The sequence below is a fragment of the Seriola dumerili genome, unplaced genomic scaffold, assembly GCF_002260705.1.
Source record: "Seriola dumerili isolate Sdu_G_001 unplaced genomic scaffold, Sdu_1.0 BDQW01000043.1, whole genome shotgun sequence".
NCBI classification, from domain to species: domain Eukaryota; kingdom Metazoa; phylum Chordata; class Actinopteri; order Carangiformes; family Carangidae; genus Seriola; species Seriola dumerili.
Window position 1 is genome coordinate 471,004 of NW_019174298.1, and position 23,704 is coordinate 494,707.

Here is a 23,704-nt window from a genome sequence, read left to right on the forward strand (position 1 = left end):
GTTACACTGCTGACATTTCCAAATTCATATTCCCAAGTTTTGAATTAAACAGAGGAATCCTGTCTCCTTTTGCGAAACGTCTTCACAAGGTGTGTGCTTGATTGATATCAAAGAGTGAAAATGAAAAGCTTGCACAGATGCAGCATCACAATAGGCTCTATGGCAACCGCATCATGAAAGAGTTTGTCCCCATGGTGATCAGAGCGGTACCTCACAAGTAGTTTATGGAGGGTGGGAGGACATCATATTCGTGCTCTTTGGGTATAATGTCAACGTAACACAGCAGGGAGTGTTACATTTGGTTGTTACCCTTCAACTTGCTGTTTTTCTACACTTATTTCTTCTGCTGTTTAACACACAAAGCCTGTTGATCCCACTTCACACCTGGACCCTTAATTTCCCTCCTGGTGATGATGCATTAAAGGACAGAAGGAAGAGTCATGTTTATCTCATATTTATCTGATGCTGAGATGCAATGTGTGACCCAGTGGATAATTTCAAAACAGATGATATGATCTGTTGTTGTTGCTCCGGTTGTCTCTGCTCACTAATAGTCCCGCTCTGCTCTAAATGATATGAAAACCAGGCTGAGCTGCAGTAATGGGTACCAGGTGCTCAGGACACGCCAAAGCAGTTCAGCCCGACAGGAGGGGATAATTCACAAACACCATTATGCTGCAGTTAATGTTGTATTTCTATATGTATATATGTTGTGTTGTTAAATGGTAAGACAGTTGATATTCTTCTTATTGTCAACAAATATCATGAAAAGATCAAAATCAACCATAGCAGTACTGTACTAGTCTGACGTTTGCATATATATTCCTTGAGACTATTCCATCTCCTATCCAGTCTTTAGCCACTTCTTTAGTTACACCTACACAATTTAATGCAATGCAACACAACAGATCTGCCACAATTACTACATTTAGAAGGATTATAATGTTGAGTTTTTGTTGACACTGTTGTTCCACTGAGGTTCATTCATTGAGTTGATTCATCATTGAGGTAGTTAGCGGTGTTGTTGTGTGAAATCTAAAAGTGTTTCTAATGTTCTTCCCTACTCATGTTTGTAAATGGAGTGGACAAAATATTAGAAATCCCTTTCAATATAATACAGTCCAGTTCAGTTCAACATCACTGCAAATTAGAATCTCAATTATAAACACATGTTTAATTGATACAATCAGAGGTGAGCATTATTATCTTTGTAAAGGTAGAATTGATGGCTGAGCTGATGGCTTATCTTTCTTGAATTTGGAAAGATGATTCAGTCTCTTTTCAGCTAATTGACAGACAACATTTGAAGCTGACAATGCTATTGTCTGGCATTTAACTTGAACTCTAAATAGCACTGTACTCGTAATTGTGATCAAATTATGTCAGTCATTTTCCACAAGCGGTTGTATTATTTTGTGTCCTCACCACAATGTTTCAACCAGCTGTGTATTTGATTCATCGAAACGTTGTGCAACCCTGTGAAGTGGCCACAATCACTTCAGTTTGAAGATAAGTGAAAAGCTCCTCTTAGTTTTCTAAAGATGTGTTAAATTGCTCAAGGTCAGAAGAATCTGTTGGAGGAAAACTGGGAGGATATGGCCTAAGCTTGGGGAGGCATTTTTCTAGGGCTTGTGCTGGGTAAAGCCTGTGCAGAGGAAGGCTTGATAGGGCCTGAGGTGTGGGGTAAGGAGAGGGTGAGGAGAGAGAGACCGAGGGGGAGGAGGCTGCTCTCATCAAAGGACCTCTCAGAATCTACAAGTTAATGAGGGATGTAGGAGACACCCTGAAGCCCTCAGACCCCGACAGTTATACACAGGCAGACGGACAGACGGAGCCACAGAGAAAAAAAAAAACAAAACTTGAGGACAACATACTCACTGAGTTTGAAATGACGTGGCGTGAGGTAAGCATCTTATTTTATTGCATTTCTAGTTCAAACCCCTCATGATTTCCATTTGTAGGACTTGTGAAACAAAAAATGGATTTAATTTAACCTGCATCACTTTCACTGTGGGGCCTTTGTGTGTTGTGTATTTTTTTATCAGATGTTAATGAAATGTAATTATTTAGGGATAATCAATGCATTTGTGATCAAGGACACATTCAACAGAACGAGCTGAAGTGTTGAAATACATGATACTGACATAAAGTTGACTTGTTTTGTGCTAGATACAGTGATTCAACAAGTGTTGTCTATGTCTTGTTTACGTTTTTAAGAGCATTTAAGAGTCGTCCTTGAAAGTTTTTTAAGAGGCAGATGTATAAACATGATTATCAGCAGATGATATACAACCTCTGTCAGGCTCTGTGACCATAAAAAAGTATGTGACTGTATCCCTACATTTTATATTTTTAATCATGGAACTCAGCACTAATTGAAGCTTGAGCAGGATTTCAGTTTTCCTGTTTTAATTCACCTCACATTTAAAAATGCTTAGTGGACTAAATATAGGCCATCTTTGTTTATGCCCCTTTTTTCCGAGGAGCTACGGAGTCGGCAGTTCTGGCGAGCCATGCTGGCAGAGCTGCTCGGCACCCTGGTGTTAGTGAGTGCCGTGCTGGGTGCCTCTGTGCCAGGCCCTGGTGAGGCCCCTGTGGGACCCCTGTACCCAGCTGTAGCAGTGGGTGTGGTGATTGTCGCGCTGGGGCACTGTTTTGGAGAAATAAGTGGGGCACAGGTGAATGTCTTATAGTCACACATTGATTTTATTATTTTATTTGGCTTTTTTCTGATTGACTAGAACTGGATGGAAAAGCTTTGTTGGTGGTAACCACTGAGTAAAGTAAAAAAAAAAAAACACACACAAAGTAAAACTATTTCATTAGAGGTGAAAATCAGCCCCTCTCAATGATATATTATATATATAAGATTAATAAATTGTTACATATAGTAAGGTAGTTTAGTTCAGTGGTTCCCCAACCTAGGGGTTGGGCCTCTCCAATGGATCAGAAAATAAATCTGATGATTAATAGATGATAAAGGTAGATATTGCTTTTTTTGTAAGGCGTCAGAAGCCACAATGGATCTGTAACAATACAACTTTCAGATACATGTAGTGGAGTAGAAGTATAAAGCAGCAGAAAATGGAAGTACTCCAGTAAAGTACAAGTACCACAGAATTGTAAATAAGTACCTGAGTAAATGCACTTAGTTACTTTCCAGCTCTGGCAGTTGTTGAGTTTTTATGTCAATGTTTTTCAAGCCTGTGTTTGTGCTGTCTGATCAGGTGAACCCTGCAGTGACTCTGTCTCTGTTGGCCACTCGGAGGCTGGATGTTCTCAGGGCCCTTGTTTATATTGCTGCACAGTGTCTGGGGGCCTCTTTAGGAGCCGGGGCCCTCTACCTGGCCCTGCCGCTGAAAACCACTGCAGACCACTTCATCAACAGGGTCTGTTCTCAAAATATTATTGTGTAGCCTATTTTTAAAGTTTCAGAGACATGACATCTTTCCTGTCTGTTTGCTCACTTGTCCTGCTCCTCTTCTTCTCTCTTCATGCCTCCTTTACGTCCCTCAGGTGCCCATAGAGTTGAATGCAGGCCAGGCGCTGGGCATAGAGGTTTTGTGCACCTTCCAGATGGTGTTCACTATCTTCTCAGTGGAGGACCAGCGACGGAGGGAGAGCCCAGAACCAGGAAACTTAGCCATTGGATTAGCCCACACTGCTGGAGTGTTAATAGGGGTAAGATGAGCTTTCATACAGATTTATGTTATTTTCTGTCAGAAATAATTGACTCATTGTTAATTTATCGACTGCTTAGTTTTGTTGTTGCGAGTTGTTGATTTGCAGTTATTACTGATTTTTATTTTTTCCACTTGTATTTATGTTTTACCTCTGATTCCGATGGATTGAGGATCCTAGTTTGGAATCACAGGCTGAAATTTGCTTTTGAAGAAAGAGTGTGGGGAATGGTTGATGTGGACACTTATCTTCAATATGGCTTACATTGTTTTAATTTTGATCAGAGAGAAGACCATGGAACTCATCTCGGATATGTATGAAAAAAACACAAAACAAACCATCCATCATAAATCTCCTCTCACACACAAACACACAAGAAACAAGGCTTTCTGGAGAGTTTTAACCCAAATATGATGCATGTTGGGAAGTGTGCTATTAAGCTCACAAAGTTTCTAAAAAAATCAGTTGATGAGTTAAGTGAACATATTATAGCACATTTAGTCAACTCATAAATTGTATAAGTTCTGAAATGGTTCAACAATTAAAACACACAAGTCAACCGTCTCACTTGATGAATCAAAGCTCTACGTTATCTGGACTAAGAAACTTTATTGAAGCAAGAAACTGGGTGGCCACACATGCTGATAATCTTAACAATTTATTTTCCTTATTTATGCCAAAGAAATAATTAGCCTAATTGTCTGCAGTGATGGAATAAGAGCGTAAAAGCATCAATACTGAAAGAAACTTAGAGTCTTTTATAGCCAGTCAGAATCATCATTATATATTTAGTTTTGTAAACTAACCCTTAGTTTGTTAGAATCTCTAGTGAAGACATGGGAAGGTTCAACTGACGTATAAAAAAAATCTCTTGTATGTGTTGTTTTTGTGTCAGGCACGATTCTCTGGTGCGAGTATGAATCCTGCACGTTCCCTGGGCCCAGCCATCATCACTGGCTTATGGGAAAACCACTGGGTGAGACAAAAATCCAAACCTGTCTCCTTGGTAACATCATCCAACTGTCCATTGCTACTGTTTTATAAATGTTGTACAGTTTAGTCAATGTTCATATGATATTAAAAGGCTGAGCAATAACATTTATTCAGTAATTAAATTCATTGAATATTTGCTGTTGAGTACATCGACCAATTTGATGTCAGCATTAAAGGATAAGTAGGCGATATTCTGTCTTTGTTTTTGTCCACCAAAAACCATGAGAAAAACAAAGCCAACAATGTGTTAGTCCAGAGTTAAATTACAAACTTACACTTGCTTCCAGTATTTATTTTTGAACTACTTTTAGGCCAACAAAATAATACCTAAATAAAGGTTTCAGCAGTTTCCCACCTAGAATTTTATTTCTGGCAGTGTGGACAATGTTTTGAAACAGAACTGAGACCTTCATTTAAGCGTGGTCCATTAGATTTGGGGCAACAATGGAGTCTATGGCACACAGGATTAAGGTATTCCAGGTTTTGGCTACATAGATGAAACTTGATAGAAAGATCTGGTCTGTTCAAGGTATTTGTTGACAATAAGGTAAAAATATTAAATATCACTAGACTTATCCTTTTGATGTGAAAACCAGCTGATATATTGGCTATATTATGTTTTTGGGTCATACCAACGAGATGAAACCATTTCTCTGTCCGTACACATCTCTTATATGTCATTAAAACCTACTTTATTTTTGCTCACCTGCAGGTTTATTGGATTGGACCAGTGCTTGGTGCTGTGTTGGCCGGAGTGTCCCACGAGTTCTTCTTTGCACGCAGCGCCTCTCGCCAGAAGCTGGTGGCGTGTCTGACCTGTAAGGACATTGAGATTGTGGAGACGGCCAGTATGACCGGATCATCGCTGTCCACTGTCACACAGAACGCCATGAGAGCTAAACAGGCCAACAAACAAGAGAACAACTGAGGACACATGCATTTTAAAAAACCCCACAAAGAAACACACATTCTGTAATATTACAGTGTTTTATGAAGATGCATAGTGACAGTTCATGTTACCATCATGTAGATCATTCTTGGCAGTGTTAGGGACCAAAGGAAAGAAAAGGGAAAAGCTCACAAATGAACACTCCATATAACATAAAATTATATTATGTTGCAATATAGAAAATGCTGCCAATGACGAGAATTATCGCACAGTGGCACGACGAAAAAAGTAAGTGAGCCCTTTGGAATTATCTGCATTTCTGTGCAATTTATCTTAAAATATGGTCAGATGAACAAATCTATTTTATTTAATAACTCACAAATCATTGTATTTTTCTTTCCATATTGGAGACATCATTCAAACATTCACAGTGGAGGTTGGAAAAGTTCTGTAAACTCCAAAGCTAATGACATAAACAAAAAGCTAACTGAAAACAGGAGTCTAGAGTCCATTCAGTAAAACAAGTTTGGAGGTGTGGGTTAGAGCTACTTTCAATGTTTAAAACATGCAAACATTTAGCTGTTCAGAAGAATCATCTGCTGATGTGAACCGTGCATCACAAAAAAAAAGACTGAAGACACGATCAAGAATTGTCGATCTGCATGAAGCTGGAAAGGCTAACAAAGTCATCTCAAAAGAGTCTGCAGTTAGACAAACTGTCTATAAATGGAGACTTTCAATACCAGTGCAGTGGGGGGCACCGACTTCACCCAGCTACCGTCTACCGTCTACCATACTTAAATCACGGAGCATGGTGGCGATGGCAGGACATCCACAGAGGAAGCACTGTGCGCCTGAAGTGACTGGCACTCCACAGCACTACTGGGAAAATGTTTGGGAAGAACATACAGCACTATGTATGGTGTAAAAAGGGCACCGCATACCAACATGAAAACATCACGCCAACGGTGAAGTGCGGTGTTTTATGAAGGTATCTCACAGGATAATGTCAGGGCGGAACCTTTGGCGAAGCAGCAGGACAATGACCCTAAAAGTCAAAGTAAATCTCCACCAGAATGACTTCACACAAAGAAAATCCTCCCAGTCAGAGCCCAGAAGACTGAGTCCAAAGTTCCTCCTGAACATTGTGCAGGTCTGATCAGCAGCTACCAGAAGTGTTTGTTGGAGGTTATTGCTGCCAAAGGAGGTTCAACCAGTTATTGAATCCAGGGGGTTGCTTATTTTTTCCACCCGCACTGTGAATGTCTAATGGATGTGTTCAATAAAGACATGACAGATTATAATACTGTGCGTGTTATTAGGTTAAGCATGTTATGTTTGTCTACACTTGTAGGCTTGAAGATCAGGTCACATTTTATGACTCATTAATACAGAAAACCAGGTGATTCCAAAGGGTTCACAAAGTTTATCAGAGTTTTATAGCACCTCACGATCAATTTGAGGTCTTGATGAAGAAATACTTAAATTCGGTTCAAATTCGAGGCAGCTGTAGCTCATGTGGCGGAGCAACTGCAAACTGTTTGTGAGACAGTAAAATTTATGATTTGATCCCTGTTTAAGTGTCATGTCGAATTGTCATTGAGCAAGAGACTGAATCCCCAAATGTTCCCAATATGTTTGCGGAAAAAAAGATCTAGGACTGCAACTGATGATGATGATGATGATGATGATGATGATGATGATGATGATGATGATGATGACGATGATTATTATTATTATTATTATCATTATTATTATTGTTATTATTATTATAATATTATTATTTTCTCAATTAATCAATGGATCAACATTGTCTATAAAATCCAGAAAATGGTGAAAATGGTGAAAGATAAAATGTCAGGAAATTATAATGGTGAAGCCCATTCTGATTTCCCCGAGCCTAAATGATACATCCAAATGTCTTTGTCCAAACAAAGTCAGTCAACCAAAAATATTCAGTTAACAATGTAAAGAAGGAAAAGAAGCAAATACTCAACATTTTAGAAGCTGCAACCTGCAAATGTTTCACTCAAGAAATGATTCAAATGAATAATGGATCTCAGACTTTTTTGATAACCTATTATTCATTTGAGTCATGATTAATGTAAATTAAATGTATGTTGCGTGGGACAAAATAGTCTGCCAAGTGAGTGTAGCGTAAAACTAACATTACAAGTAAAAGTAAAAAAATCTGTAAGAGTAGAAACATCTCAGCCGTGAAGTGCGCTAGTGTCAAAAACAAAAGTACTATGAGTGAAGAATAGCTCTCGTCCTGAGTGTTTAATTATTGATGAACATAAATAAATAATAATGGAAATAGTGTCGGGGACTGTCCTACTTTCAGGTCAGCTGAAGGATTAGTGAACACTTTGGGAATACAAGATTCAAACGTAAAAAAAGACATATTTTGTAGTTGAATGTGGAATCAAAGTAGGTTAACTACAACCATCATGAGAATATGGTGGAATAAAAAGTACAATATTGCTCTATAAATTATAATAATCAATAATCAACCAAAGTATTAGTAACTCAAAACTAACTCCAAAGATCTGTAACTTCAGAGAGTAAAAGAGAGTAAATTAACGATGCTCAATTTAGCTGCTTTAGTTTCAAGGTCCTGGTTTTGTTCATGCTGGCTTGAATGTAACAGAGCCATCGTTAATGTTATTAGTCGCACCTGCTTTTGCTGCTGTGACGAGTGAAAACGTCTGCTGTGTACAAGGCCTGTTGAAGGAATTCATGCTCCTTTTTAGAGAGACACAGTCTGTCACTGAGCAGAACATGATTTTTTTTTTTTTTTTTTTTTAACGGTTGTGAAAGTGGATATTTTGATAGATTTCGCCCCTGAAACAATCATATTTTATGCGTTGTGTAACTGGTAGAAAACTATAAACAGTAAATGTGGTTGAGTGAAATGTTTCCCTAAAACACATAGTGGAGAAAACATAGAAGGTAGCACAAAAAGGAAATACTGATCTAAAGCTCGAGTACTTCTGAATTTGTTTATTACATCCCACCGACATTACCCTTTAAGTTCAGGGAGTAAAAACACTTCCTTAAAAACAAGACGTTTCTGTATATAAAGTGACAATGAGAAAGATGTAGTGATGAACCTATCGAGAATTATCACCTTCATCTGCAGCTCCCCTCAGCTTTTAAGAGCTTTAATGGGTTTCAGCTCATTGTTTCTGTCTGGCCCCCAACTTTACAGTTTACCTTTTCAGTGTCCTCCCATTGCAACATCACCAGCACATAATGGAGTTTCATAATATTCTAAGAGAAATCGGGTTAAAATGAGTTTGTTTCCCTGATTCTTTTTACCGCATGTGGAGATGAATGTGACCTCCAAGGCCCTAGCTGCATGTCATTAGTGTATGTAAAAGTGTAGCCAATATTGTGAGATTCGTTATTGTTACTTTCACATTTGCACATCATTAGAATATATATAATGGAGACTCATTGAAATCCTGCTGAAAAACACCCTTATGTTCACCATTTTCAGTTGCATCCCGTGTTTGTGAATGCTTTGAAATGCTAAAGAGGTCCTTGCTCCGTACTGCAGGTTCAATGAGGCCCTCAATCAGCCCAGCATCTCTCTCATGTCTGCCTGTTAGCATCTGTCTCTTCTCCGAGGGCTCCTATTCACAATCAAATGGACCTTCGCACCTCTGTAATGGTTCCACAGAAAAGAACACCGTCAGTGGAAATAAGCTTTGTAATTTGAAATGGAGAAAATGAGCGTATTTGTGTGTGTATGTGCATGTTTGGGTGTGTGAGAGACAATACTTCTTGCCTTCATGAAACCTTTATTCATATTTGCACATTCTTGGTAAACATTGCCATGTGTGTCTTGTCTTAAGATAGATATTTTAAAGGGTTAGTTCACTCAACTTACTCCCCCTGTGCTATTTATCCATCGAGATAGATATGGTGTTGTTATATTCTCAATACATCTAGTGATGAGTCAGAAAGAAAATATATTTTGTGTATTTAATTGATATTTGAGGTAAATTACACTGTACATTGTATTATCTGGATTTGTCTAAAATAAAACCATGTTAGCAACCAGTATTTCTATAGCAGTGTAATTTGAACACACATGCACAGTGCACACATACTCAAATATGCACACAATAAACTATTTAAGCACACACACACAGACACACACATAACATGCACAATAGCTATAACTGCCACAGTGCCGCCAGCATTTTGCATTGTGTGTGTTCTTTCTAACATGTATAAAAGGGAGTTAAAAGGGCAAGCTCAGCATTCTGCTTTCATCACCCCACAGCAACCCCCCCAACCCCCTCAACAGTGATGGCTCTCGACTGGTCAGCGCGATGCCCCGGTGCATCTCAGTAACCCCCCCACCCCACCCCGCCGCCCCGCTCCCTCCCACCTGCATCCCTGCTGCACTACTGCACCTTTCCCTTTACCCAGCTCCACACACACAGGGAACATTCAGGGCTTTGGTTGTACATCCTCCTGCAACACACACACAAACACACACTCTCACACATTGCAAATCTCTGCCAAGCACCTCCTAGAAGCCCCTGTCACAACACACGACATGGTCCGCTGTGTTATGTAAATTATTGTTGACTGGTTGCTCATGGCTCTCTGTTTTTCAACGCTTTGAATTTCAGCGTTTTCCTCTTGCATTGTTGTTTTTCTCCTTTGCACACATTAGCCAGATTTACTTCTTCACCTTTTCGTGTCTCCACCACATGCCGTTGGCTGTGCAGCAGTGAACGCTCAGAGCTCTGAGGCAATGTCAAGTTCAGATTTCAGTGTTGGTGATCGCAGACTTCACCAATGACCCCTGCCACAAGAAAAGGCCTTTTCTCTTAAAGATAACTTATTATCACCAACAGTGGTTGGTGGTGTGACTGTCTCCAGAGCAGTAAACAGAAGCAATAAATATGATCCTGAACTTAAGCCATAGCTTTAGCATTTTGGCGTAGCATTTAGCATTGCATATTCAAAGCAAATCTTTGCAAGCTGTTGCTTCTGTGCTTTAGTTTAATATGTATTTTTGTCTTGTCCCTGTCCATAGGTAGCCCACATGCTTGTTACAGACAATGGTTTCACAGGGTCAGGCATTTCAGTGTATGGGTCAGTTCAGCGCTGTTAGCTTTGAGCACTTCCGTCCGGGGCCCCAACTGTATTATCTGCATGTGTGTATATGTGTGTGTGTGTGTGTGTGTGAGTGTGTGTGTGTGTGTGTGTGTGTGTTGTGTGCATGTCTTTGTGCATGCATGTGTGTTTTCTGTCCTTGTCTATCAGCATTTGTGTCCCCTTATTATGACAGTTATGATAGGTCAACAGATGACATATGCCCCAAAGAAACTTTTCTCCTCTCAGCTCCAGCTGCTCTCCTTTGTGGCTACTCCTCCTAGTTTCCCACTCCCCCTGAATATAAGAGACAATCCTTCTTGTGGTCTCTTTTTCTTTACCTCCCATTAGGTGTCTTTCATGTCTTTTCACTCTTTCTCGCTTTATCTGTTTCTCTTCTCAGATATACTGCCTCTTTTGACCTCAGTTTGTTATAGGGGGGCGACAGAGGGGTTAAGTTTGTTTGATTTAGGATGTCCCACACTGCTACCCCCCGCCCTTGGCCCTACAGGGGGATTATGGCGTCACCTGGGGCCCCTGGGGGGGTATTATAAAGCCCCTGTCTGGCCCTCTCCCCTCCGTCAGAGAGGCTAAAAGGTCCACAGGACACTCTGTCTATCCCCTTCTCTACTTTAGATATACCCCTTTAGTATTGATGCCTTCCTCCTCTTGACAACTCATCCCACCTGAGATCTCCACCCACACTCCCACATCATCTCACACCTATGTCTTTGCGACAGGTGGACAGAGGTGGCAAGCGAACGCAGCTGAGTTGACTTTGACAACCCAGTTCACGGCTTGGTAAAGACCTGTTGAGTGGATTCGTCTGTTGACGTTCTGAAATCCTGTTTTGTCTTTGAACTAACTCTGAGTGGTTTTGTTCAGCCGAGTTAGCTGACCACAAAAAGGAGATCAATTTTTTTGTTATTTTTGGCATTTGAAGAGGACCGAAAAGGTACACATTTACCTTTTCTTAACTCTTCCTGATTTATTGTTTTTTAAATTTTCTTCATCTGGTGGAGAGCCTTCAAGTGAACAGTCACCATGTGGGAGTTCCGGTCCATGAATTTTTGGCGGGCAGTCTTTGCAGAGTTCTTTGGGACCATGTTCTTCGTCTTTTTCGGCATGGGTGCTGCCCTGCGCTGGACCACCGGGCCTCATCATGTCCTTCATGTGGCCCTGTGCTTTGGTCTGGCAGCTGCCACCCTCATCCAGTCCATTGGCCACATCAGCGGCGGCCACATCAACCCTGCCGTCACCTTTGCCTACCTTGTTGGCTCGCAGATGTCTCTTTTCCGCGCCATTTTCTACATGGCCGCCCAGTGCCTGGGCGCTGTAGCTGGGGCTGCTGTGCTGTATGGGGTCACACCTGGCAACATGAGAGGCAACATGGCGATGAACACGGTAAGGATATGGGTGTTTCAGACAACAAGAGGTGAAGTTTTTTGGGGTGACATGGCATTTATTTTAAAGGAATTTATTGAATTTGGCAAAAGAAGATTACACTAGTTCAGGTTTAGCTCAATGAAGTAGTTTTATGAGTACAAACAGACCAGCCATTGAAAAACCATTGTCCGTCTGTGTATCTCCAGCTGCAGCCTGGCATCAGCCTGGGAATGGCCACCACTGTGGAGGTTTTCCTCACCATGCAGCTTGTGGTGTGCATCTTCGCCGTGACCGATGAAAGGAGAAATGGACGTATGGGATCTGCTGCCCTCTCCATCGGCTTCTCTGTCACCATTGGACATCTCATGGGGGTGAGACACATGAAAAAGCAGTGACAAATCCATGCAGATAGACACAGATAAGTGTAAATATTTTACAACACAATATAGTAACAAGTGCTTGTGCTGTGTTTCAGATGTACTACACCGGTGCTGGAATGAACCCTGCTCGGTCCTTCGCCCCTGCTGTGCTCTTCAGGAACTTCATCAACCACTGGGTAAGATATGAAATCCCACTGAAGAGATCAGACCCCCCCCCCCCCCCACTTTCACTTTAGCTTTAGCAGGAATCATGAATGAGTGGCTACTGTTAACACTGATGTTTGTTGCTGGCAGGTGTACTGGGTCGGGCCTATGATTGGAGGTGCCATGGGAGCCCTCCTGTACGATTTCATGCTGTTCCCACGCATGAGGGGTCTGTCTGAGCGCCTGGCCACACTGAAGGGCAGTCGGCCCCCCGAGAGTGAGACCCAGCAGGACACCCGTGGGGAGCCCATCGAGCTCAAGACGCAAGCCCTATAAACCTGCCCCTGCCCCCTTCTCCAACTGGGGCTGAGGGATGAGGGACAAGGCCCTGAGCTACGCCAACCCCACCTCCACTGCCCCCCCCCCCACAACCCATGTCTTCACACACCATCGCACAAGACTAACCCAAATACTCACATCTAGACTAACACGTAATATGATTCTCCCAGTGCCACTGTAAAAACCGACACACACACACACACACACACACACACACAGGTTCACAACCTTCAACCTCAACACACAACAAGACTCCTCTACCCCCAAGTCCTCACTCTGTATTCTGAACTGGACATTGTGTTTTTGATAAGTGGTGACCAGAACCTGAACCAGCAGCCTCATCTCCCCCTCCCCGCTCGCCTGCTTCCTCCTCCCAGCCAGACCTTCATCTGTGACACAAAGGAGCTTGGAAACCCTGAAATACAGCACAGGGGTTTGGGGAAGTGGGTGTTGGAAAGAGGGGGAGACCAAGGGCAGGATGAGGGTGAGACGGGGATGTGGGTATATGGGTAAGAGGGCATGGGGCAGGTGAGGGTGGAGTAGAGGGGTGGGGATTGGGGTTTGGGTAGGGTAAAGAGGGCAACACTCTGGGTTTGTGGTCGTTTCAAGTTGGGTTAGACCAGTGAAGATGGGCATGCTTTTCATTATTCATCTGAATTTATCTCCATTTTAGTTTTTTTTTAGGTTCATTTTGTTTTCTGCACTTCAGACACAAGACGTGGATGTATGATACCATTAGATTTTACCAGGGTTTCACTATTTTCAATCACTACATTTTATCTGTGGGTTTGTGTTTGTGTGTGTGTGGATACCTCTGCAGTACATGTGTGTGTGCAAGTGTGTGCGTGAGAGTGAGCGCGTGCATGTGTGTGTGCCTGCCCGTATGTATGAGTGTGTTTGCAAGTGAGTGTGTATATGTGTGTATGTGTGTGATCAAGATTGCAGATACAGTACTTTTTATTTCGTTTTATTTTCATTACCGCTCTCCTGTTTCGTACCATTAACTGTGTTCATTTTGTCATCAATTTTTAAGACACGATCATTTCTCCTCCCCTCACTGTGGTATTTGCTATGATATTCATTTTTACATAAACCATCTGCTTTTTTGTTCTGAACCAGCGCAATCCAAAGGAAATGTTGTATCCCAGGCTTTGATAGTAGGTCTGTTCACTGCAGATCGGCTGTGCAAGCTTTACATTGAGTCTCCTTTTATTATTTGATCCTTACTGGGAGCACAAGGCGTTTCAATAAAATTTCAATGATAATAAACATAATAAAAAAGTTGATACAATGTTTGGGTCATTTTTGTTCCTTTAACCTTTGCACTTTGTGGAGTTTGTGGACATGGAGGAAAGTGTGAGTTGCACTGAACAATTTTGGCCAGCAGATGGCGAAAAGAGCACATGACAGACTGTTACATCTAAAATTAGGGTTAATTGAACCTCATAGACATTAGTTTGAGGTATGTAGAGAGATGAAGTTATGGGAGGGGTTGTTTGGGTAAGACAGCCCCACCCAAGACTATTGCTCATGTTTGATAAGAAACATATACATTTATCTTCCACTGACTACAGCTGATAAACTACAGTTTGACTCCACCTACAGTGCTCTGACAAAACAAAGAGGATAAGACAAGTCTGGTGATATTCTACATTTTACTTATAGTCAACAAATCCCATGAAAACACCAAAACCAACAATAAATTGATCTGGATAGTAAGTGCTTTCTGTGTAGCCAAATCCAGACACATGTAGATTATTCCTGTGAGCTATAAGCCTCCATTCTTGTCCAAAATACTACAAATAAAACATCAGTGTGCCACATCCTTGTACTAGGTAACACGTCTCTTCATTATGATGAACCTGGGTTTATTTTGCCTTGATACAACATCCTGCTGCTGGAAACCAGAGCGCTACATGTATATCAATCCACAGCTGAAAATAGTCCCGAAAATACATTATTTACTCCTGTTTGAGAAAAATTTCTAAAAACTACAGAGCCCAACTGTATTACAACATGATTTTTTTTTTTTTAAAAGAAACTATGTATGTTTACTGTTTTTAAAGATTTATGTCTTTGGTAGGAATGAATGGGTTCAGGAATGAGAGGAGGCGAAGTCAAAGTAGTGAGAAACAGAATAATATACTGTATGGTTGGTTTTGGTCTTTTCATAGGATTTGTTGAGAATAACAAAAATATAGAATATCACAAGCATAATCCTTTAAGTTTCATGGCATGTGGGAAAGAGATGTATCCTGCATTGCATTCGCATTAGTGACTCTAAGCCATAATATACAGTATATGAACTGAACTGAAAAAAAACGAACAAAAACGTCAACTTTGCACAAAGTCTATTGGATTTATTTTAAAGAATAAAATTCAGTCATAATTAATTTTATCTAATTATGACTTAAATGATCGGGAGGTATGCTTATTTGGTAACAAGATGTTAGATGAAAAGATCAATACCAGTAAATATGAAGCTACAGCCAGAAGCCAGAATGATATATTTAGCATAAAAACTGGAAATAGGGGGAAACAACGAACCTGGATCTGTCCAAAGGTAACAAAAACCACATAAAGTTCGGTAATGGACTGCTAGTTGTAGTTTCGTATTTGCTGCACAGTCATCACATCTTCTCATTTTACTCTTGACAAGAAAGTGAATAAGCATATTTCCAAAAATGTTAAACTACTCCTAAGAGTCCTTCAGTGTAAGGTATATTTAGTCACACAAATAAACATCTATAACTTACATGACTCGTGTGTGACTCTTCAGGCTCCTAGTAGTGTCATGGAGCAGCTTTAGATAGCAAGGGCAAAGGTTTGCATGTGGATGGTAGAAATACAAATACAAATATTTTGGGAGGAAAGAATTGTCCCTACCAATATTTGAGTGAAGTCATATTAGATCATTCCAATGTGCCCTCCGAGAGGCTATGTCTCAAAGACAACTGATTTAGGCATGCTAGATATTTATTGACTGAAAGGGCAGGGCCTATCTGAAGGCTCACATCATGTGAGAATATCACAGTGGTACCTAATGTCATCAGAAAAATGTCAACTGATGTTATTTAACCATGTCAGCTAGTGTAAACTAGCAATTTAACCCTGCCTTCCATCTTTAGTAGACTAGCTGTCAGGTTGCTAGAAGGAGTAAACAGAAAATGGTGAATATATCAAAGTATGCGTTTTATTTCTGGCAAAAAGTCCCATGTAAATGATACTATGAATAGTATACTACTAATATATTTTAGGCCTTAGTATACAATGACGTTTTTATGACCTTTTATGCCTTAATAAACTCTAGTGTTTTCTTTACATTTTATGCCATATTATATTATGATGGTTTTTGACATTTTTAGGCCTTTCCTTACTATGTCGTTGTATCCCTTATGATACTATGAAGTTTTTATGACCTTTTATGCTTTAATATTCTATCGTGTTTTTTTGACATTTTTTGTCATACTATACTATGACTTTTTTTTGGCATTTTTATGCCTCACAATAGTATTTCATTTGATGCTTTACCATATTATGACGTTTTTATGACATTTTATACCTTAATATGCTATGACGTTTTTTGACATTTTTTGCCATACTATGACGTTTTTTGACATTTTTTGCCATATTATACCATGACGTTTTTTGACATTTTTATGCCTAAGAATAGTATTTCATTTGATTCCTTATCATACTATGACGTTTTTATGACCTTTTATGCCTTAATATACTATGACGTTTTTTGACATTTTTTGCCATGCTATTCTTTGACTTTTTTTTGTCAATTTTATGCCTCACAATAGTATTTCATTTGATTCCTTATCATACTATGACGTTTTTTTGGCATTTTTATGCCTCACACTAGTATTTCATTTGATTCCTTATCATACTATGACGTTTTTTTGGCATTTTTATGCCTCACACTAGTATTTCATTTGATTCCTTATCATACTATGACGTTTTTTTGGCATTTTTATGCCTCACACTAGTATTTCATTTGATTCCTTATCATACTATGACGTTTTTTTGGCATTTTTATGCCTCACACTAGTATTTCATTTGATTCCTTATCATACTATGACGTTTTTTTGGCATTTTTATGCCTCACACTAGTATTTCATTTGATTCCTTATCATACTATGACGTTTTTTTGGCATTTTTATGCCTCACACTAGTATTTCATTTGATTCCTTATCATACTATGACGTTTTTTTGGCATTTTTATGCCTCACACTAGTATTTCATTTGATTCCTTATCATACTATGACGTTTTTTTGGCATTTTTATGCCTCACACTAGTATTTCATTTGATTCCTTATCATACTATGACGTTTTTTTGGCATTTTTATGCCTCACACTAGTATTTCATTTGATTCCTTATCATACTATGACGTTTTTTTGGCATTTTTATGCCTCACACTAGTATTTCATTTGATTCCTTATCATACTATGACGTTTTTTTGGCATTTTTATGCCTCACACTAGTATTTCATTTGATTCCTTATCATACTATGACGTTTTTTTGGCATTTTTATGCCTCACACTAGTATTTCATTTGATTCCTTATCATACTATGACGTTTTTTTGGCATTTTTATGCCTCACACTAGTATTTCATTTGATTCCTTATCATACTATGACGTTTTTTTGGCATTTTTATGCCTCACACTAGTATTTCATTTGATTCCTTATCATACTATGACGTTTTTTTGGCATTTTTATGCCTCACACTAGTATTTCATTTGATTCCTTATCATACTATGACGTTTTTTTGGCATTTTTATGCCTCACACTAGTATTTCATTTGATTCCTTATCATACTATGACGTTTTTTTGGCATTTTTATGCCTCACACTAGTATTTCATTTGATTCCTTATCATACTATGACGTTTTTTTGGCATTTTTATGCCTCACACTAGTATTTCATTTGATTCCTTATCATACTATGACGTTTTTTTGGCATTTTTATGCCTCACACTAGTATTTCATTTGATTCCTTATCATACTATGACGTTTTTTTGGCATTTTTATGCCTCACACTAGTATTTCATTTGATTCCTTATCATACTATGACGTTTTTTTGGCATTTTTATGCCTCACACTAGTATTTCATTTGATTCCTTATCATACTATGACGTTTTTTTGGCATTTTTATGCCTCACACTAGTATTTCATTTGATTCCTTATCATACTATGACGTTTTTTTGGCATTTTTATGCCTCACACTAGTATTTCATTTGATTCCTTATCATACTATGACGTTTTTTTGGCATTTTTATGCCTCACACTAGTATTTCATTTGATTCCTTATCATACTATGACGTTTTTTTGGCATTTTTATGCCTCACACTAGTATTTCATTTGATTCCTTATCATACTATGACGTTTTTTTGGCATTTTTATGCCTCACACTAGTATTTCATTTGATTCCTTATCATACTATGACGTTTTTTTGGCATTTTTATGCCTCACACTAGTATTTCATTTGATTCCTTATCATACTATGACGTTTTTTTGGCATTTTTATGCCTCACACTAGTATTTCATTTGATTCCTTATCATACTATGACGTTTTTTTTGCCTTTTTATGCCATATTATACTATGCTGTTTTTTGACATTTTTAGGCCTTACTTTACTACATCGTTTTATCCCTTATGATACTATGACGTTTTTATGACCTTTTATGCCTTAATATACTATGATGATTTTTCTGACATTTTATGCCATACTATACTATGACTTTTTTTTGGCATTTTTATGCCTCACAATAGTATTTCATTTGATGCCTTACCATACTATGACGTTTTTATGACATTTTATGCCTTAATATGCTATGACGTTTTTTGACATTTTTTGCCATACTATACTATGACGTTTTTTTTGCCTTTTTATGCCATATTATACTATGATGTTTTTTGACTTTTTTAGGCCTTACTTTACTATGACCTTTTATGCCTTATGATACTATGACGTTTTTATGACCTTTTATGCCTTAATATACTATGACGTTTTTTGACATTTTTAGGCCTTACTTTACTATGACCTTTTATGCCTTGCCATACTATGATGTTTTTTGCCTTTTTATGCATTATTATACTATGACGTTTTTTTTGACATTTTTTGCCATACTATACTATGACGTTTTTTGACATTTTTTGCCATACTATACTATGACGTTTTTTGACATTTTTATGCCTCACAATAGTATTTCATTTGATGCCTTACCATACTATGACGTTTTTATGACCTTTTATGCCTTAATATAATATGGTTTTTTTTTGACATTTTTTGCCATACTATACTATGACGTTTTTTGACATTTTTTGCCATACTATACTATGACGTTTTTTGACATTTTTATGCCTCACAATAGTATTTCATTTGATGCCTTACCATACTATGACGTTTTTATGACCTTTTATGCATTAATATAATATGGTGTTTTTTTATGACCTTTTATGCCTTAATATACTATGATGTTTTTTTTTACATTTTTTGCCATACTATTCTTTGACTTTTTTTGTCAATTTTATGCCTCACAATAGTATTTCATTTGATACCATACCTTACTATGAAGTTTTTATGACCTTATATGCCTTAATATAATATGGTGTTTTTTTGACATTTTTTGCCATATTATATTATGATGTTTTATGACATTTTTAGGCCTTACATTACTATGTCATTGTATCCCTTACGATACTATGACGTTTTTATGATCTTTAATGCCCTAATATGCTATAATGTTTTTTTGACATTTTTTTGCCATACTATACTATGATGTTTTTTTGGCATTTTTATGCCTCACAATAGTATTTCATTTGATGCCTTACCATATTATGACATTTTTATGACCTTTTATGCCTTAATATACCATGATGTATTTTTGACATTTTATGCCATACTATACTATGACGTTTTTTGACATTTTTTGCCATACTATGCTATGATGTTTTTTGACATTTTTATGCCTCACAATAGTATTTCATTTGATGCCTTACCATACTATGACGTTTTCATGACATTTTATGCCTTAATATGCTATGATGTTTTTTGACATTTTTTGCCATACTATACTATGACGTTTTTTTTGCCTTTTTATGCCATATTATACTATGATGTTTTTTGACTTTTTTAGGCCTTACTTTACTATGACCTTTTATGCCTTATGATACTATGACGTTTTTATGACCTTTTATGCCTTAATATACTATGACGTTTTTTGACATTTTTAGGCCTTACTTTACTATGACCTTTTATGCCTTGCCATACTATGATGTTTTTTGCCTTTTTATGCATTATTATACTATGACGTTTTTTTTGACATTTTTTGCCATACCATACTATGATGTTTTTTGCCTTTTTATGCATTATTATACTATGACGTTTTTTTTGACATTTTTTGCCATACTATACTATGACGTTTTTTGCCTTTTTATGCATTATTATACTATGACTGTTTTTTTGACATTTTTTGCCATACTATACTATGACGTTTTTTGCCATTTTTTGCCATACTATACTATGACGTTTTTTGACATTTTTATGCCTCACAATAGTATTTCATTTGATGCCTTACCATACTATGATGTTTTTATGACCTTTTATGCCTTAATATAATATGGTGTTTTTTTATGACCTTTTATGCCTTAATATACTATGATGTTTTTTTTTGCCATTTTTTGCCATACTATTCTTTGACTTTTTTTGTCAATTTTATGCCTCACAATAGTATTTCATTTGATACCATACCTTACTATGAAGTTTTTATGACCTTATATGCCTTAATATAATATGGTGTTTTTTTGACATTTTTTGCCATATTATATTATGATGTTTTATGACATTTTTAGGCCTTACATTACTATGTCATTGTATCCCTTACGATACTATGACGTTTTTATGATCTTTAATGCCCTAATATGCTATAATGTTTTTTTGACATTTTTTTGCCATACTATACTATGATGTTTTTTTGGCATTTTTATGCCTCACAATAGTATTTCATTTGATGCCTTGCCATACTATGACGTTTTTTTGCCTTTTTATGCATTATTATACTATGATGTTTTTTGACATTTTTAGGCCTTACTTTACTACGTCGTTGTATCCCTTATGCTACTATGACGTTTTTATGAGCTTTTATGCCTTAATATACTATGATGTTTTTCTGACATTTTTTGCCATACTATACTATGACGTTTTTTTTGCCTTTTTATGCCTCACAATAGTATTTCATTTGATGCCTTGCCATACTATGACATTTTTTGCCTTTTTATTCATTATTATACTATGATGTTTTTTGACATTTTTAGGCCTTACTTTACTACCTCGTTGTATCCCTTATGCTACTATGATGTTTTTATGACCTTTTATGCCTTAATATACTATGATGCTTTTCTGACATTTTATGCCATACTATACTATGACGTTTTTTTTGCCTTNTTTTTTTTACTTTTTATGCCTTACTATACTATGACTTTTTTTTTTTACTTTTTATGCCTTACTATACTATGACGTTTTTTTGCCTTTTTATGCCTTAATATGCTATGATGTTTTCTTGACATTTTTTGCCATACTATACTATGACATTTTTTGCCATTTTTTGCCATACTATACTATGATGTTTTTTTGGCATTTTTATGCCTCACAATAGTATTTCATTTCATGCCTTACCATATTATGACGTTTTTATGACATTTTATGCCTTAATATACTATGATGTTTTTTGACATTTTTAGGCCTTACTTTACTATGTCGTTGTATCCCTTATGATACTATGACGTTTTTATGCCCTTTTATGCCTTAATATACTATGATGTTTTTTGACATTTTTAGGCCTTACTTTACTATGTCGTTGTATCCCTTATGATACTATGACGTTTTTATGCCCTTTTATGCCTTAATATACTATGATGTTTTTTGACATTTTTAGGCCTTACTTTACTATGTCGTTGTATCCCTTATGATACTATGACGTTTTTATGCCCTTTTATGCCTTAATATACTATGATGTTTTTTGACATTTTTAGGCCTTACTTTACTATGTCGTTGTATCCCTTATGATACTATGACGTTTTTATGCCCTTTTATGCCTTAATATACTATGATGTTTTTTGACATTTTTAGGCCTTACTTTACTATGTCGTTGTATCCCTTATGATACTATGACGTTTTTATGCCCTTTTATGCCTTAATATACTATGATGTTTTTTGACATTTTTTGCCATACTATACAATGACGTTTTTTGTCATTTTTATGCCATCCAATACAATTTCATGTGATTCCTTACGCTACTATGATGTTTTTATGACCTTTTATGCCTTAATATACTATGATGTTTTTTTGACATTTTTTGCCATACTATACTATGACGTTTTTTGACATTTTTATGCCATACTATACAATGACGTTTTTTGTCATTTTCATGCCTTACTGTACTATGTTGTTTTATTCCTTAGCATACTATGACGTTTTTATGACCTTTCATGCCTTAATATACTATGATGTTTTTTTGACATTTTATGCCATACTATACAGTGACGTTTTTTGTCATTTTTGTGCTTTCCAATAAAACTTCATTTGATTCCTTAGCATACTATGACGTTTTTATGACCTTTTATGCCTTAATATAATATGATGATTTTTTTATATTTTTTGCCATACTATACTATGACGTTTTTTGACATTTTTATGCCATACTATACAATGACGTTTTTCGTCATTTTTATGCCTTCCAATACAATTTCATGTGATTCCTTACCATACTATGATGTTTTTATGACCTTTTATGCCTTAATATAATATGATGATTTTTTGATATTTTTTGCCATACTATACTATGACGTTTTTTGACATTTTTATGCCATACTATACAATGACGTTTTTTGTCATTTTTATGCCTTCCAATACAATTTCATGTGATTCCTTACCATACTATGATGTTTTTATGACCTTTTATGCCTTAATATACTATGATGTTTTTTTGACATTTTTTGCCATACTATACTATGATGTTTTTTTGGCATTTTTATGCCTCACAATAGTATTTCATTTCATGCCTTACCATATTATGACGTTTTTATGACATTTTATGCCTTAATATACTATGATGTTTTTTTGACATTTTTTGCCATATTATACTATGATGTTTTTTGACATTTTTAGGCCTTACTTTACTATGTCGTTGTATCCCTTATGATACTATGACGTTTTTATGACCTTTTATGCCTTAATATACTATGATGTTTTTCTGACATTTTATGCCATACTATACTATGACGTTTTTTGACATTTTTATGCCTCACAATAGTATTTCATTTGATGCCTTACCATACTATGACATTTTTATGACATTTTATGCCTTAATATGCTATGATGTTTTTTTGACATTTTTTGCCATACTATACTATGACGTTTTTTGCCATTTTTTGCCATACTATACTATGACGTTTTTTTGCCTTTTCATGCCTCACAGTAGTATTTCATTTGATGCCTCGCCATACTATGACGTTTTTTTGCCTTTTTATGCATTATTATACTATGATGTTTTTTGACATTTTTAGGCCTTACTTTACTACGTCGTTGTATCCCTTATGATATTATGACGTTCTTATGACCTTTCATGCCTTAATGTACTATGACGTTTTTTGACATTTTTTGCCATACTATACTATGACTTTTTTTTGGCATTTTTATGCCTCACAATAGTATTTCATTTGATGCTTTACCATATTATGATGTTTTTATGACATTTTATGCCTTAATAT

The 23,704-nt window shown here is 37.0% G+C and overlaps 2 protein-coding genes across 2 annotated transcripts; both read left to right on the forward strand.

Annotated features, from left to right (window-relative positions):
- Positions 1-1,888: 1,888 nt before the first annotated feature.
- On the forward strand, positions 1,889-5,602 carry LOC111217272 (aquaporin-4-like). The gene is made up of 6 exons (XM_022739054.1): positions 1,889-1,903; positions 2,487-2,678; positions 3,228-3,389; positions 3,517-3,681; positions 4,577-4,657; positions 5,387-5,602. The coding sequence occupies exons 1-6, from the start codon at positions 1,889-1,891 to the stop codon at positions 5,600-5,602; spliced, it is 831 nt and encodes a 276-aa protein (XP_022594775.1).
- Positions 5,603-11,725: 6,123 nt separating this feature from the next.
- Positions 11,726-12,927, forward strand: LOC111217329 (lens fiber major intrinsic protein-like). The gene is made up of 4 exons (XM_022739144.1): positions 11,726-12,085; positions 12,274-12,438; positions 12,543-12,623; positions 12,742-12,927. Exons 1-4 carry the CDS (start codon positions 11,726-11,728, stop codon positions 12,925-12,927), a joined length of 792 nt encoding a protein of 263 aa, XP_022594865.1.
- The last annotated feature ends 10,777 nt before the right edge of the window (positions 12,928-23,704 follow it).